The sequence below is a fragment of the Sciurus carolinensis genome, chromosome 2, assembly GCF_902686445.1.
Source record: "Sciurus carolinensis chromosome 2, mSciCar1.2, whole genome shotgun sequence".
In the NCBI taxonomy this organism is placed as follows: Eukaryota; Metazoa; Chordata; class Mammalia; order Rodentia; family Sciuridae; genus Sciurus; species Sciurus carolinensis.
Window position 1 is genome coordinate 199716509 of NC_062214.1, and position 10577 is coordinate 199727085.

At 60.8% G+C, this 10577-nt stretch overlaps 1 gene segment (V, D, J or C); it reads right to left on the reverse strand.

Annotated features, from left to right (window-relative positions):
- The window catches only part of LOC124977736 (immunoglobulin alpha-2 heavy chain-like), a 232862-nt gene that overhangs the window by 121843 nt on the left and 100442 nt on the right, over positions 1-10577 (reverse strand). Inside the window, 1 exon segment of the C gene segment in view lies at positions 3499-3535. Within this exon segment, the coding sequence occupies positions 3499-3535 (37 nt within the window).

The window sequence follows — 10577 nt, forward strand, 5'->3', positions numbered from 1 at the left end:
ATTTCTTTTCCGTCTAGAATCCTCAGCTCTGCTAGGGTCACGGGAGGCACTTGGGGGTGTCTTCCTCAGAGTCTGTCCTCTGGGAGCACCCCTAAGCCCCATCTCCTGCTTCCAAGTCTAAAATTAACCTCTAGGTTAAAACCATTACTGGCAATGACCAGAAAAATCATTTTATCTAACTTTGCCACTTAAAATTCTTCTGTTTGCTGCAAAACTCTTTAGAAGCACAAAAAAGATCTAAAAACCAAAGCTGCATTTATGACCTAAGTTGAGACAACATCCGTGGTGCTTTGTGAATCTAGAAGCACCGTGGCAGAATCATCAACAGTTAATAAGCACTGGAGCCCCTCCTGCCACCTCCCCTTGACTGGTAGGCACTTCAGGAACAGTTCAAAACCGGTCCTACACAACTGTACCTAAAAGACCTTGCAAAAGCCCCTTCTTCCTGGACAATGGTTAAAACCGGTTCCCCTTCAAACAGGAGGAAGTATCAGTGCAAGCTTTCCAGAAAAGCAGACTTGGCAGTGCGACTGCCTCTCTTACCGCGTCGGGCGCAGGGTCACGGGGGGTCCTGAGGGCCTTTGGCAGGTGTCATTCTTCCAAGTGCATTGCATTCTTCCAAGTGCATTGCACAAACAGCCACTTGGCCTGCTGGCAGAAGCCAGGACCACACATTCCCAGGTCCAGGTGTCCTGGGAGACCCAGGCCAAGGCCAGGCCAGCAGCCGCCTGCTCTCAGACCCTTGCCAGCCCTCCTTGGACAAGAAGCCCAGCCAGCGCAATCAGGAAGGGAGCCTCATCTCCCAGCTTGTGCCTGGATCCTTTTCTTTTGCACCGTCTTGCTGAATTTTCTCTTAATTCACAAACTACCACGTTTAACTGAAATAATTCAAGACAACTGTACACACTTCACCTAAAATCTATCCTAAAATAAATATTGGAAAACTGATCTCAAAAAAATACTTAGAAAGGCTTCTTTCCAGGATATCTAAGTGTTTCTTAATCACAGAGTGACCAACTAGCTCAAGAACCGTGAACCAACACTGTGAACCCAACACCCCGGCACGGGTGAAGGGTTGAGATTAGTTGTCCTGCGGAGCACAGCAAAGTAATTTAAAAAAGGTTTCTAAGTACATTAATAAGCTGTCCCAAGGTTGCTGTGCTTTGTATACATCTTGCTTTGAAAATGAAAACAATTTTAAAATTGGTGAGTAAAGTTTGAACAAACTAGCAGTTGAAAAGCTAAGACCGAAACCTGCATGGTTAGAGGAGGCCTCCGTAGTTCCTGCCCGCAGACTCGCCTTATTTTAGAAATGCAAATTGTGCAGGTGTTGTTTTGCTCAGGGGAACTTTCGGATCTGTGGTGCTGGCAGAACATTTCAGAACCACCTCCTCTAACCACAGCTATAAATTTACCTATGGTGTTTTTTTGCTTCCTGAAATAGATTCTCCGCGTGGCCTGCTTCCTGCCACCTGCAGCGGTCCTGGCCCCGTGGAAGCCATCTTGGCCCCACTCACGGTCCAGCTCAGCACTGTTCAATTAATTAAAAAAATTAACTTGCTTCAATGCTGTCAAAAGCTGGTCCTGAATCAGACATTGCTGACACAACTCGCAGTTGCTACACAGAAACGATTTTAAATAAAAACTGAATATACTGAAAAACCTCTCATATTTTTAAGCCACAATTTTCTTGCCATTTTTCTTGGGAACCACTTTGCAGACACTAAGAGATGAGCCTCTCCCCTCTCCAGCCAGGGGCTGTCCTTCCCGAGCCTGAGTCCCCGCCAGGGCGGCAGCTGCCCCTTCACCAAGACCAAGGCTACTCTCTCACCCGGAGCGCTCTGCCAACCACTGCAGAACCCGAACCCCTGCCTGGCACACAGCGCACCTCCTGATTCTGCTCCCCCGGGTGTCGCCCTTCTGCAGAGGCCGTCACCAGGCACACTCCTCAGCCCACACCAGCCCCCACACCAGCCCCCAAACTGAGCACCCGCAGACCACCCGAGGGGTTCTGCTCTTTTCCAGCCACTGTCCCCAAAACATGGCCTTGGCCCCAGCCCCCTTCCGGGGATAACTCACTCCATCGGATGCACCAGACCTTATTCTGGTTTTCTAAAGGCATCTGGAAGTCCAGGGAGGCTCCCCAGTCCGCAGCCCACCCAGGTCCCCTCGGGGACACGTCCCAAGGACCAGTCTTTGGTGCTCAGGAAGCCCGAGGCAAGCGCGGAGAATGAAAGCCATGGAGGAGCGGCTCTTACCTGAGGACACGGTGACCAGGGTCCCTGGACCCCATAAGTCTATGCCATAGTAATCACAGTAGTGCCAACTCTAGCCAGGCCCTACAAGAACCTGGAGCCTGCCCTGACATTGTCCCCTGGCCGCGGCAATGACCCCAGGGGCCACACTGGGGCTGGCGGTCACTGTTCCCGAGGCTCTCGCGCTCCTCCCCACCCTGGGCCAGAGGCGCCTGAAGCCCTCCATGGCCCAAACTCACGCACTCCAGCCTGGACCCTCCGAGGCCCGGCTGCCGGTGGCCCGGGAAACGTGACCCTAGACTGATGGCTCCTGATTCACAGGAGCCCCGCCAACACTGAATGGGGCCCCTGCCCCCAAAGCAGGGCCTCGGAGCAGACAGCAGCCGCGTCAGTCACAAGACTCTGGTGTGGCTCGCAGAGCCCAGAGCCCTCAGCAGACCAGCCAGGCATGCCCCTGTCCCAGACCCCGCGGCTCAGACTGGGGACCAGGGGCTGGGCTCCAGCTCCTCCGCAGCGACCCTCTCCCGGCTGCCTCTCCTGCGTCCAGAATGCCTTCAAGTCTCCCCAGTCAGGTAGGGTGGGGCTGAGGACTCACCTGAGGAGACGGTGACCAAGACTCCCTGGCCCCAGACGTCTAACGCGTTGCCACGGTGTGACAGCCGCGGCAGGGTCCCAGATAGGAACCGTGCCGGTCAGGCCCTGGCACTGCCTCAGACTGAGCCCTCCAAGGCGAGGGCAGGGGGCCCCAACAGCAAGGACCCCCAGAAAGACCCTGCTGCAGAGTCCAGGGGCAGAGGGGCTTGTCTGCAGGAGCCGTGACGCCCTGCAGGAGTCCAGCCCCTGCCCCTTTGGACCAGAAATCCAGACACATTCATTTTGCCCCCAAAATGCAGCAAAACCCCTCTGAGTGGAGAGGAGAGAGAGGCTGTAAGGACTCACCTGAGGAGACGGTGACCAGGGTGCCCTGGCCCCAGTAGTCAAAGTAATCACATCGCCACAGGCCCGGTGAGGGGCCGCACAAAAACCTCACCCGCCTGCCACCCGTGCCCGGCTGGCCAGAGGTCTGTTCCTCTGTGACAGAGACCTGCAGGGGACTCACCTGAGGAGACGGTGACCAGGGTGCCCTGGCCCCAGACATCAAGGTACCAGTACCACAGTGTCTGCTCTGTCACTGCTCTCACACAAAAACCTCTCCCTGACCGGCTCAGCCCACGACCCTAAATGTCCCCAAACCAGGACTCACCTGAGGAGACGGTGACCAGGGTGCCCTGGCCCCAGTACTGAGCCACATCGCCACAGGCCTGGTGAGGGGGCGCACAAAAACCTCACCCGCCTGCCGCCCGTGCCCGGCTGGCCACAGCTCAGAGGCCTGTTCTGCATTCGTCTCATCCCAACACCAGGCACCAGGCAGACAGCTCCCACCCTGCTCGGGCTGCGTGGACCCCAGGGCTGCGGGGAGAGAGGCAGGGGCAGAAGAACACAGGGAGAACGACCGGGTGCCCTGGCCCGGGGTCCAGGCTCCTGGGGCCACTGTGCAGCCCATACGCCTCAGCTCCACCAGCCCCCCTCCTTCCCCGACAGCCTGGGCCCAGGTTCCCTCTGCCCAGTGGGGCCTCCGCTGCAGGCTGAGCTCTGGGCTGGGGCTGTGGGGCCCCAGCAGAGAGGACAATTGGTACCCCCTCCAGGGCTGGACCCAGAGGGGCTAGAGAGACCTTCTAGCCCAGGGACCAGGCAGAGAAGACAGAGAGACCTGCAGGGGACTCACCTGAGGAGACGGTGCCCAGGGTGCCCTGGCCCCAAAAGTCTAAGTCAGTATAGGCACAGGGATCTGGCCTCTGGCCAGGGACACAGGAACCCTCAGCTCAGGGTCCTGGGGAGTCCCAGGCCTTGGAAAGTCTGCTCTCTGCATGGAGAGACCTTCTACCCCCAGGTCCCCAGCAAACTCCCCTGCCTCAGCTCCACTGGGACCCAGATGGGGCTTCTCATTGGTCCCAGCAGGTCATAGTTTCCCTGCTGAACTCTTCTGACCCCTGTGTTCACTCACTGCTGGGTCCTGCCCACTCCACTTCTCCCTCTGCACCCTCCTGTCCACTGGAAAGCCCCTGACCTGCCACCATGGCCCCACACCTCTTCTCAGGTCCTGGTCTCCCCACCCTTAGGGTCTCCGCAGGCCGCACTGGGTTTTTGTAGAACCCTCAGTCACTGTGGCTCCAGTTACCACTGTGGTTCCCAGCTCAGCCAAAACCCTGCAGGCCGGAGGTGGCCTGCGGGTGGCAGAGGGGCTGGTCTGGCTGGGTTAGAAGCTGGCTGGCAGCGTGCGTGGCCACAGCCCCTGGGTGGGCTGGACCGGGGCCTCAGCTTCCCCTCTGCCATCAGCTGCATGCTGGAGCCCAACCCCAGCTGTCACAGTCCCCGAGTCGGGAGCAGACGACCTGCCCCTGGTGATGTTCGCAGAGAGCCTGGGCTCTTCCTGCTCTTGGAAATCAAGGCCGCTGGGAGGCAGGACTGCTGCCGTCTCTCATCAGCCGCTGAGGACCGCCCACCACGGCAGGGTGGGCCGCACCCCGTGTTTGGAGGGCAGAGACTCCCAGGCTGGTTTCCACAAGGTCCTGGAGGGCAGCATCCCTGGTGCCGGGTCCTGTGCCGAGCGGGCTGTGTCCCCTCCCTGACCCCGGGGAGCTCCTGGCCCTCAGGAGCCCTGACGTCTCCCTGGGTGGGCGCAGGGGAGAGGAAAGGCGGCCAAGGCAGAGGACTCTCCCAGACCTGCACAGGTGCCCTCCACCCGGCCCCGGCTCCCTGCGTCCACTGCCTGCCAGGCGGGGGCTGGGCTGGCCACACAGGTGCTGTAGGTGTGACCCTCAGCAAGTGCCGGGACACCCGGGCTCCAGGCCGGGTCTGGACGTGGCAGTGAGCACACATGTGAGCACACAGCCAGGAACAGGGGCTCAGAGCAGCCAGGGGTGGGAAGGTGCCCTGATGTTGAGGGGAGGGGACACAGCACACAGAGGGGCCTGGCAGGGGCGAAGCCCAGAGGCCAGACGTGTGCCCGGAAGCGGCCGATGAGAGGTGGCCTGAGAGCACTCCAGGCTGGGCTGCAGGGCTGGCGTGGAGCTGCTCTCTAGAGGTCTGCTCGATGCAGCGGGGTCCAGGGGGCATCTGGAGGGAGGCCTGAATGGACAGGCCAGGCGTTCCCACTGGATGGCCCGGTGGGGTGAACTCTGGGGCTCCTTCAGGAGTCTGGCAGGACACGGGGCCTCAGATGTCTGGGAGCATAGGGCAGGGAGACCACAGGGCAGGGAGACAGTAACCAGCTGCCAGGGACACCCAGGACGGGAGGCCAGGAGAGATGGCAGAGACAAGAAGAGCTGAGAACCACTCAGGGGAGGGCGGGAGAGATGGCAGAGACGAGAGGAGCTGAGAACCACTCAGGGGAGGGCGGGGGAGATGGCAGAGACGAGAGGAGCTGAGAACCACTCAGGGGAGGGCGGGAGAGATGGCAGAGACGAGAGGAGCTGAGAACCACTCACGGGAGGGCGGGAGAGATGGCAGAGACAAGAGGAGCTGAGAACCACTCAGGGGAGGGCGGGAGAGATGACAGAGACAAGAGGAGCTGAGAACCACTCACGGGAGGGCAGGAGAGATGGCAGAGACAAGAGGAGCTGAGAACCACTCAGGGGAGGGCGGGAGAGATGGCAGAGACGAGAGGAGCTGAGAACCACTCAGGGGAGGGCAGGAGAGATGACAGAGACAAGAGGAGCTGAGAACCACTCAGGGGAGGGCGGGAGAGATGGCAGAGACGAGAGGAGCTGAGAACCACTCAGGGGAGGGCAGGAGAGATGACAGAGACAAGAGGAGCTGAGAACCACTCAGGGGAGGGCGGGAGAGATGGCAGAGACGAGAGGAGCTGAGAACCACTCACGGGAGTGCGGGAGAGATGGCAGAGACAAGAGGAGCTGAGAACCACTCAGGGGAGGGCGGGAGAGATGACAGAGACAAGAGGAGCTGAGAACCACTCAGGGGAGGGCGGGAGAGATGGCAGAGACAAGAAGAGCCGAGAACCACTCACGGGAGTGCGGGAGAGATGGCAGAGACAAGAGGAGCTGAGAACCACTCACGGGAGGGCGGGAGAGATGGCAGAGACGAGAGGAGCTGAGAACCACTCAGGGGAGGGCGGGAGAGATGGCAGAGACAAGAAGAGCCGAGAACCACTCACGGGAGTGCGGGAGAGATGGCAGAGACGAGAGGAGCTGAGAACCACTCAGGGGAGGGCGGGGGAGATGGCAGAGACAAGGGGAGCTGAGAACCACTCAGGGGAGGGCGGGAGAGATGGCAGAGACGAGAAGAGCTGAGAACCACTCAGGGGAGGGCGGGAGAGATGGCAGAGACGAGAGGAGCTGAGAACCACTCACGGGAGGGCGGGGGAGATGGCAGAGACAAGGGGAGCTGAGAACCACTCAGGGGAGGGCGGGAGAGATGGCAGAGACAAGAAGAGCTGAGAACCACTCAGGGGAGGGCGGGAGAGATGGCAGAGACGAGAGGAGCTGAGAACCACTCACGGGAGGGCGGGAGAGATGGCAGAGACGAGAGGAGCTGAGAACCACTCAGGGGAGTGCGGGGGAGATGGCCAGGGAGGTTTTGGCAAAGGAGGCCAGAGAGGAGAGGGCAGGGTGAGGAAGGAGGCCTGGGGAGAGGTGGCCGAAGGGGTGAGGAGAGGAGGGGAGGTGACCTCCAAGGTCCTCTGCGTGCCTGCTTTGGGCCTCTGGTGGCTGGGTGGTGACCGGCCGTGGTCCGCCCTGTCTCCGCTCTGGCTGGCCCTGCTCTCTGTGACCTTTGGTCTTTCCGCCTGCCCCTGAGATCCACTTCCGCCTGGGCTCCAGTCTGCAGCCCCTCCCTGGACTCCTGGCCTCTTGTCTGTCTGGCCCTCTGGAGGGGAGGCGTGTGGCCGCGGGCCCTGGAGGAAGCCCCTGCCCCTGCTGTCTGTGCCTGGGTCCTGGGGGTTGCTGCCCTCCCAGCGCCAGTCGCCTGCAGCCCGCCCGCTCCCCATCCACCCAGTGCCGCCGCAGGCCCACCTCCCGTGCCGCCTGGGAGTCCTCTGGCCAGTGCGAGGGGTCCAGCCTCCCGGAGGGAGCCACTGCTGCCCGGCTGTCCTTTCCCCGCCTCTGGAAGCCCACCCTGGTCTCGGGTGCAGCGGCCTGGGGGCTAAACACCCCCTGGGCCTCCCGCACTCCTGCACTCTCGTCTTTGCCCCAAGGCCACGCGGGCACACTGGACGCTCAGCCGCCAGCCCCTGGAGGTCCGGGGCCCTAGGAGGACCCCCCCCTTCCCCTGTGCCTGTGCGACTGGCCGCCCTGCCCAGCAAACCTACCCGGCCTCCCACCCCCTCCTGGGCGGTCCACCTCTGGCTCCACCTGGCCCTCCGCGGAGGGACCCTTGGTTCCAGTGGGCGGCACCGGGAGAGAAGAGAGGGTGTGCTCTGGCTCTGGGGAGGCCACGGAGACCCGCTGCGGCTGCCCAGCCGCGCTGCGCGGGAGGCAGCAGGGCTTCTGTGGACGAGGCCTCGGGAGCCGGCAGAACTGGACACTCGTCCTGCCGTGCCCAGGGCTCAACCTGAAGCCACCGCGCCCTGCTGGCGTCTCGAATACAGGCTGCTCCTGGGCTCCGTCCGGGGCTCCGTCTGGGCCGCAGGCCTGGGCTGCGCCTCCCGAGGAGAGGCAGCGAGGGCGTCCGCGTCTGCTGGACCACGCTGAGCTGGTCCTTCTACCAGGCGCCCGTGGAGGAGCCTCCAGCTCAGCCCGGGTTCCCTCCTGCCAGGGCCAGGCAGCAGTGCCTTCCCCGAGGGGCGGGAGGCCTGGCTGGCAAGGGCTGGGCACCACAGGCACGGGGACGGGCTGGGGGCCCTCCCGCTTCCCGGGCCCTCCCTAGCAGGACAGGGAAGGGCAGAAGGGCAGAGCGGCCTGCGCCTGCCATGGAGCTTGAGCTTGAGGTGGCATCCAGAGGACACTCGGCCTTGCCCGGGAGGGCGCCCGGACTCCTGCCACCGTCCCCCCCTGTAGGACTCACGGGCTGCGGGGGTCGTGCCTGGGGTGCCTGGGTGGGACTGCCTCCTGTGGCTTTGTCAGCGACACCTCTTCTCGGAGGCTGTGCGTGCTGTCCAGGCCGCCCTGCTGACGTCCCTGTCAGCGGTGCCGTGGGCGGGGGAATGTCCACGTGCGGGGAGGACGGCTTCCTTCCAGCTGAGGCCACGGAGCCACAGTCAGCTCAGCCTCCAGCTCAGGCCCTGTCACCTCCACCCCGGCTCCTGGCCAGGCTTCTCCAAGCCCCTCTGTGGCCACCGCCTCCTCCAGTGGCTGCACCAGCACGGGCTTCGCAAATTCACGCCTCCTGCTCTGGTGTTCAGGGCCGTCCTTCAGGAGCCAGGAGTGTGACCTCACTGTCCCTCCTCCCCGTCCTCCCCCTCCTCCCCCTCCTCCCCATCCTCCCCCTCCTCCTCATCCTCCCCCTCCTCCCCATCCTCCTCCCCATCCTCCTCCCCATCCTCCTCCCTCTCCTCCTCCTCCCCATCCTCCTCCCCCTCTTCCTCCCCCCTCTCCCCATCCTCCTCCCCCTCTTTGTCCCCTCCTCCCCATCCTCCTCCCTCTCCTCCTCCCCATCCTCCTCCCTCTCCTCCTCCTCCCCATCCTCCTCCCCCTCCTCCCCATCCTCCTCCCCATCCTCCTCCCTCTCCTCCTCCCCCTCCTCCCCATCCTCCTCCCTCTCCTCCCTCTCCTCCTCCTCCCTGTCCTCCTCCCCATCCTCCTCCCCCTCTTTCTCCCCCCTCCTCCCCATCCTCCTCCCCCTCTTTGTCCCCCTCCTCCCCATCCTCCTCCCTCTCCTCCTCCCTCTCCTCCTCCCCCTCCTCCCCATCCTCCTCCCTCTCCTCCTCCCTCTCCTCCTCCCCCTCCTCCCCATCCTCCTCTCTCTCCTCCTCCTCCCCGTCTTTCTCCTCCCCCTCCTCCCCCTCCTCCCCACCCTCCTCCCTCTCCTCCTCCTCATCTTCCTCCCCCTCCTCCTCCTCTTTGGTACTGGGGATTGGGCCCAGGAGTGCTCTACAACTGAGTTATTCCCCCAGACCTTACTTGATTTTGAAGTGGAATCTCCCTAAGTCAGGGAGGCAGGCCTTGACCTTGGACCTGGGTGGCTGGGGTTGCCGGCGAGGCCGCTGCTCCTCACTGCTGGAGGAGGCTTGCTGCCTGGACACATGCCTGTATCGCCCTGGTGCCCTTCAGCACCCTGCAGAGCGGCGTTGCTGCTGCCCAGTGTGGCTGGCGAGAAGACCAAGGCCAGACCGAGTCCTTTGTACCGATGACCTGGTATTCTAGAATGCTGCTCCAACGATTCGTTTCCAGAGTTGACTGCCAAGAGTCACTGAATAGGAATGATACTTAAAACGTCACTGAAAACTCTACCCTGAAATAGAACTGCACGTTCTGCGTGTCGTCCGGGAAATGGCCAGGTGGCCACTTCCTGGCGTGCACAGGGCGCTCCTGGCTGGTCTGGGCTGGGCTTGTGGGGAGCCCGCTCTTCCCCTGACTTCTGGGTCTGCAGTCTGTGCTCCGTGTGTCCTCTCAGCCACCTGCGCCCCTCGACTGGTCTCTTTCCCCCTGGAGGCGTGGTCCACTTGTCTACCTGAAATTCCCTTTTTAAGTCTTGCACTGCTGGGGCGATGGCACAAGAGCCCGTCTTACAGCACAGCGGCCACAGCCGACGACAATTCGACATTTTACGCATTTCGTACCAGGCTTGAGCTTAGGGGCCCTCAGCCACTGCGCCACATCCCCAGGCCTTTTGACTTTTTATTTTGAGACAGGGTCTTGCTCAGTTGCCTAGGGCCTTGCTGAGTTCTGAGGCTGGCCTTGAACTTGTAATCCCTCCTGAGCGGCTGGGATTACAGGCCTGTGCCACAGCACCTGGCACATAATGTGTTCTCGAAACTCAATTATAGAGAATTTAAGTGTTCTCTCCACCAAGAACAAGTATGCATATGCTAATTGGTTTGATTTAGCCATTGCACAAAACTGTATATGTGTAAATATTATCAATAAGTAAATTAACTCAAAAAAGCAAAAACCCTCACCTCTACATTTTGCCTGTGCACAGTGTTATAGTCAACTTTTTTGCCACTGTGACCAAAAAACCTGGCAAGAAGAATTTTATTTTAGTTTTTTAGGAAAACATTTCTGAAGCCTTTATTTACAAAAGCTTTAAAAACAAATAATACCCTCGGTTTTGCAAATGATGTTTTGTTTAAAAGAACCCCCAGTTACAGCATTGTAATATTATGAA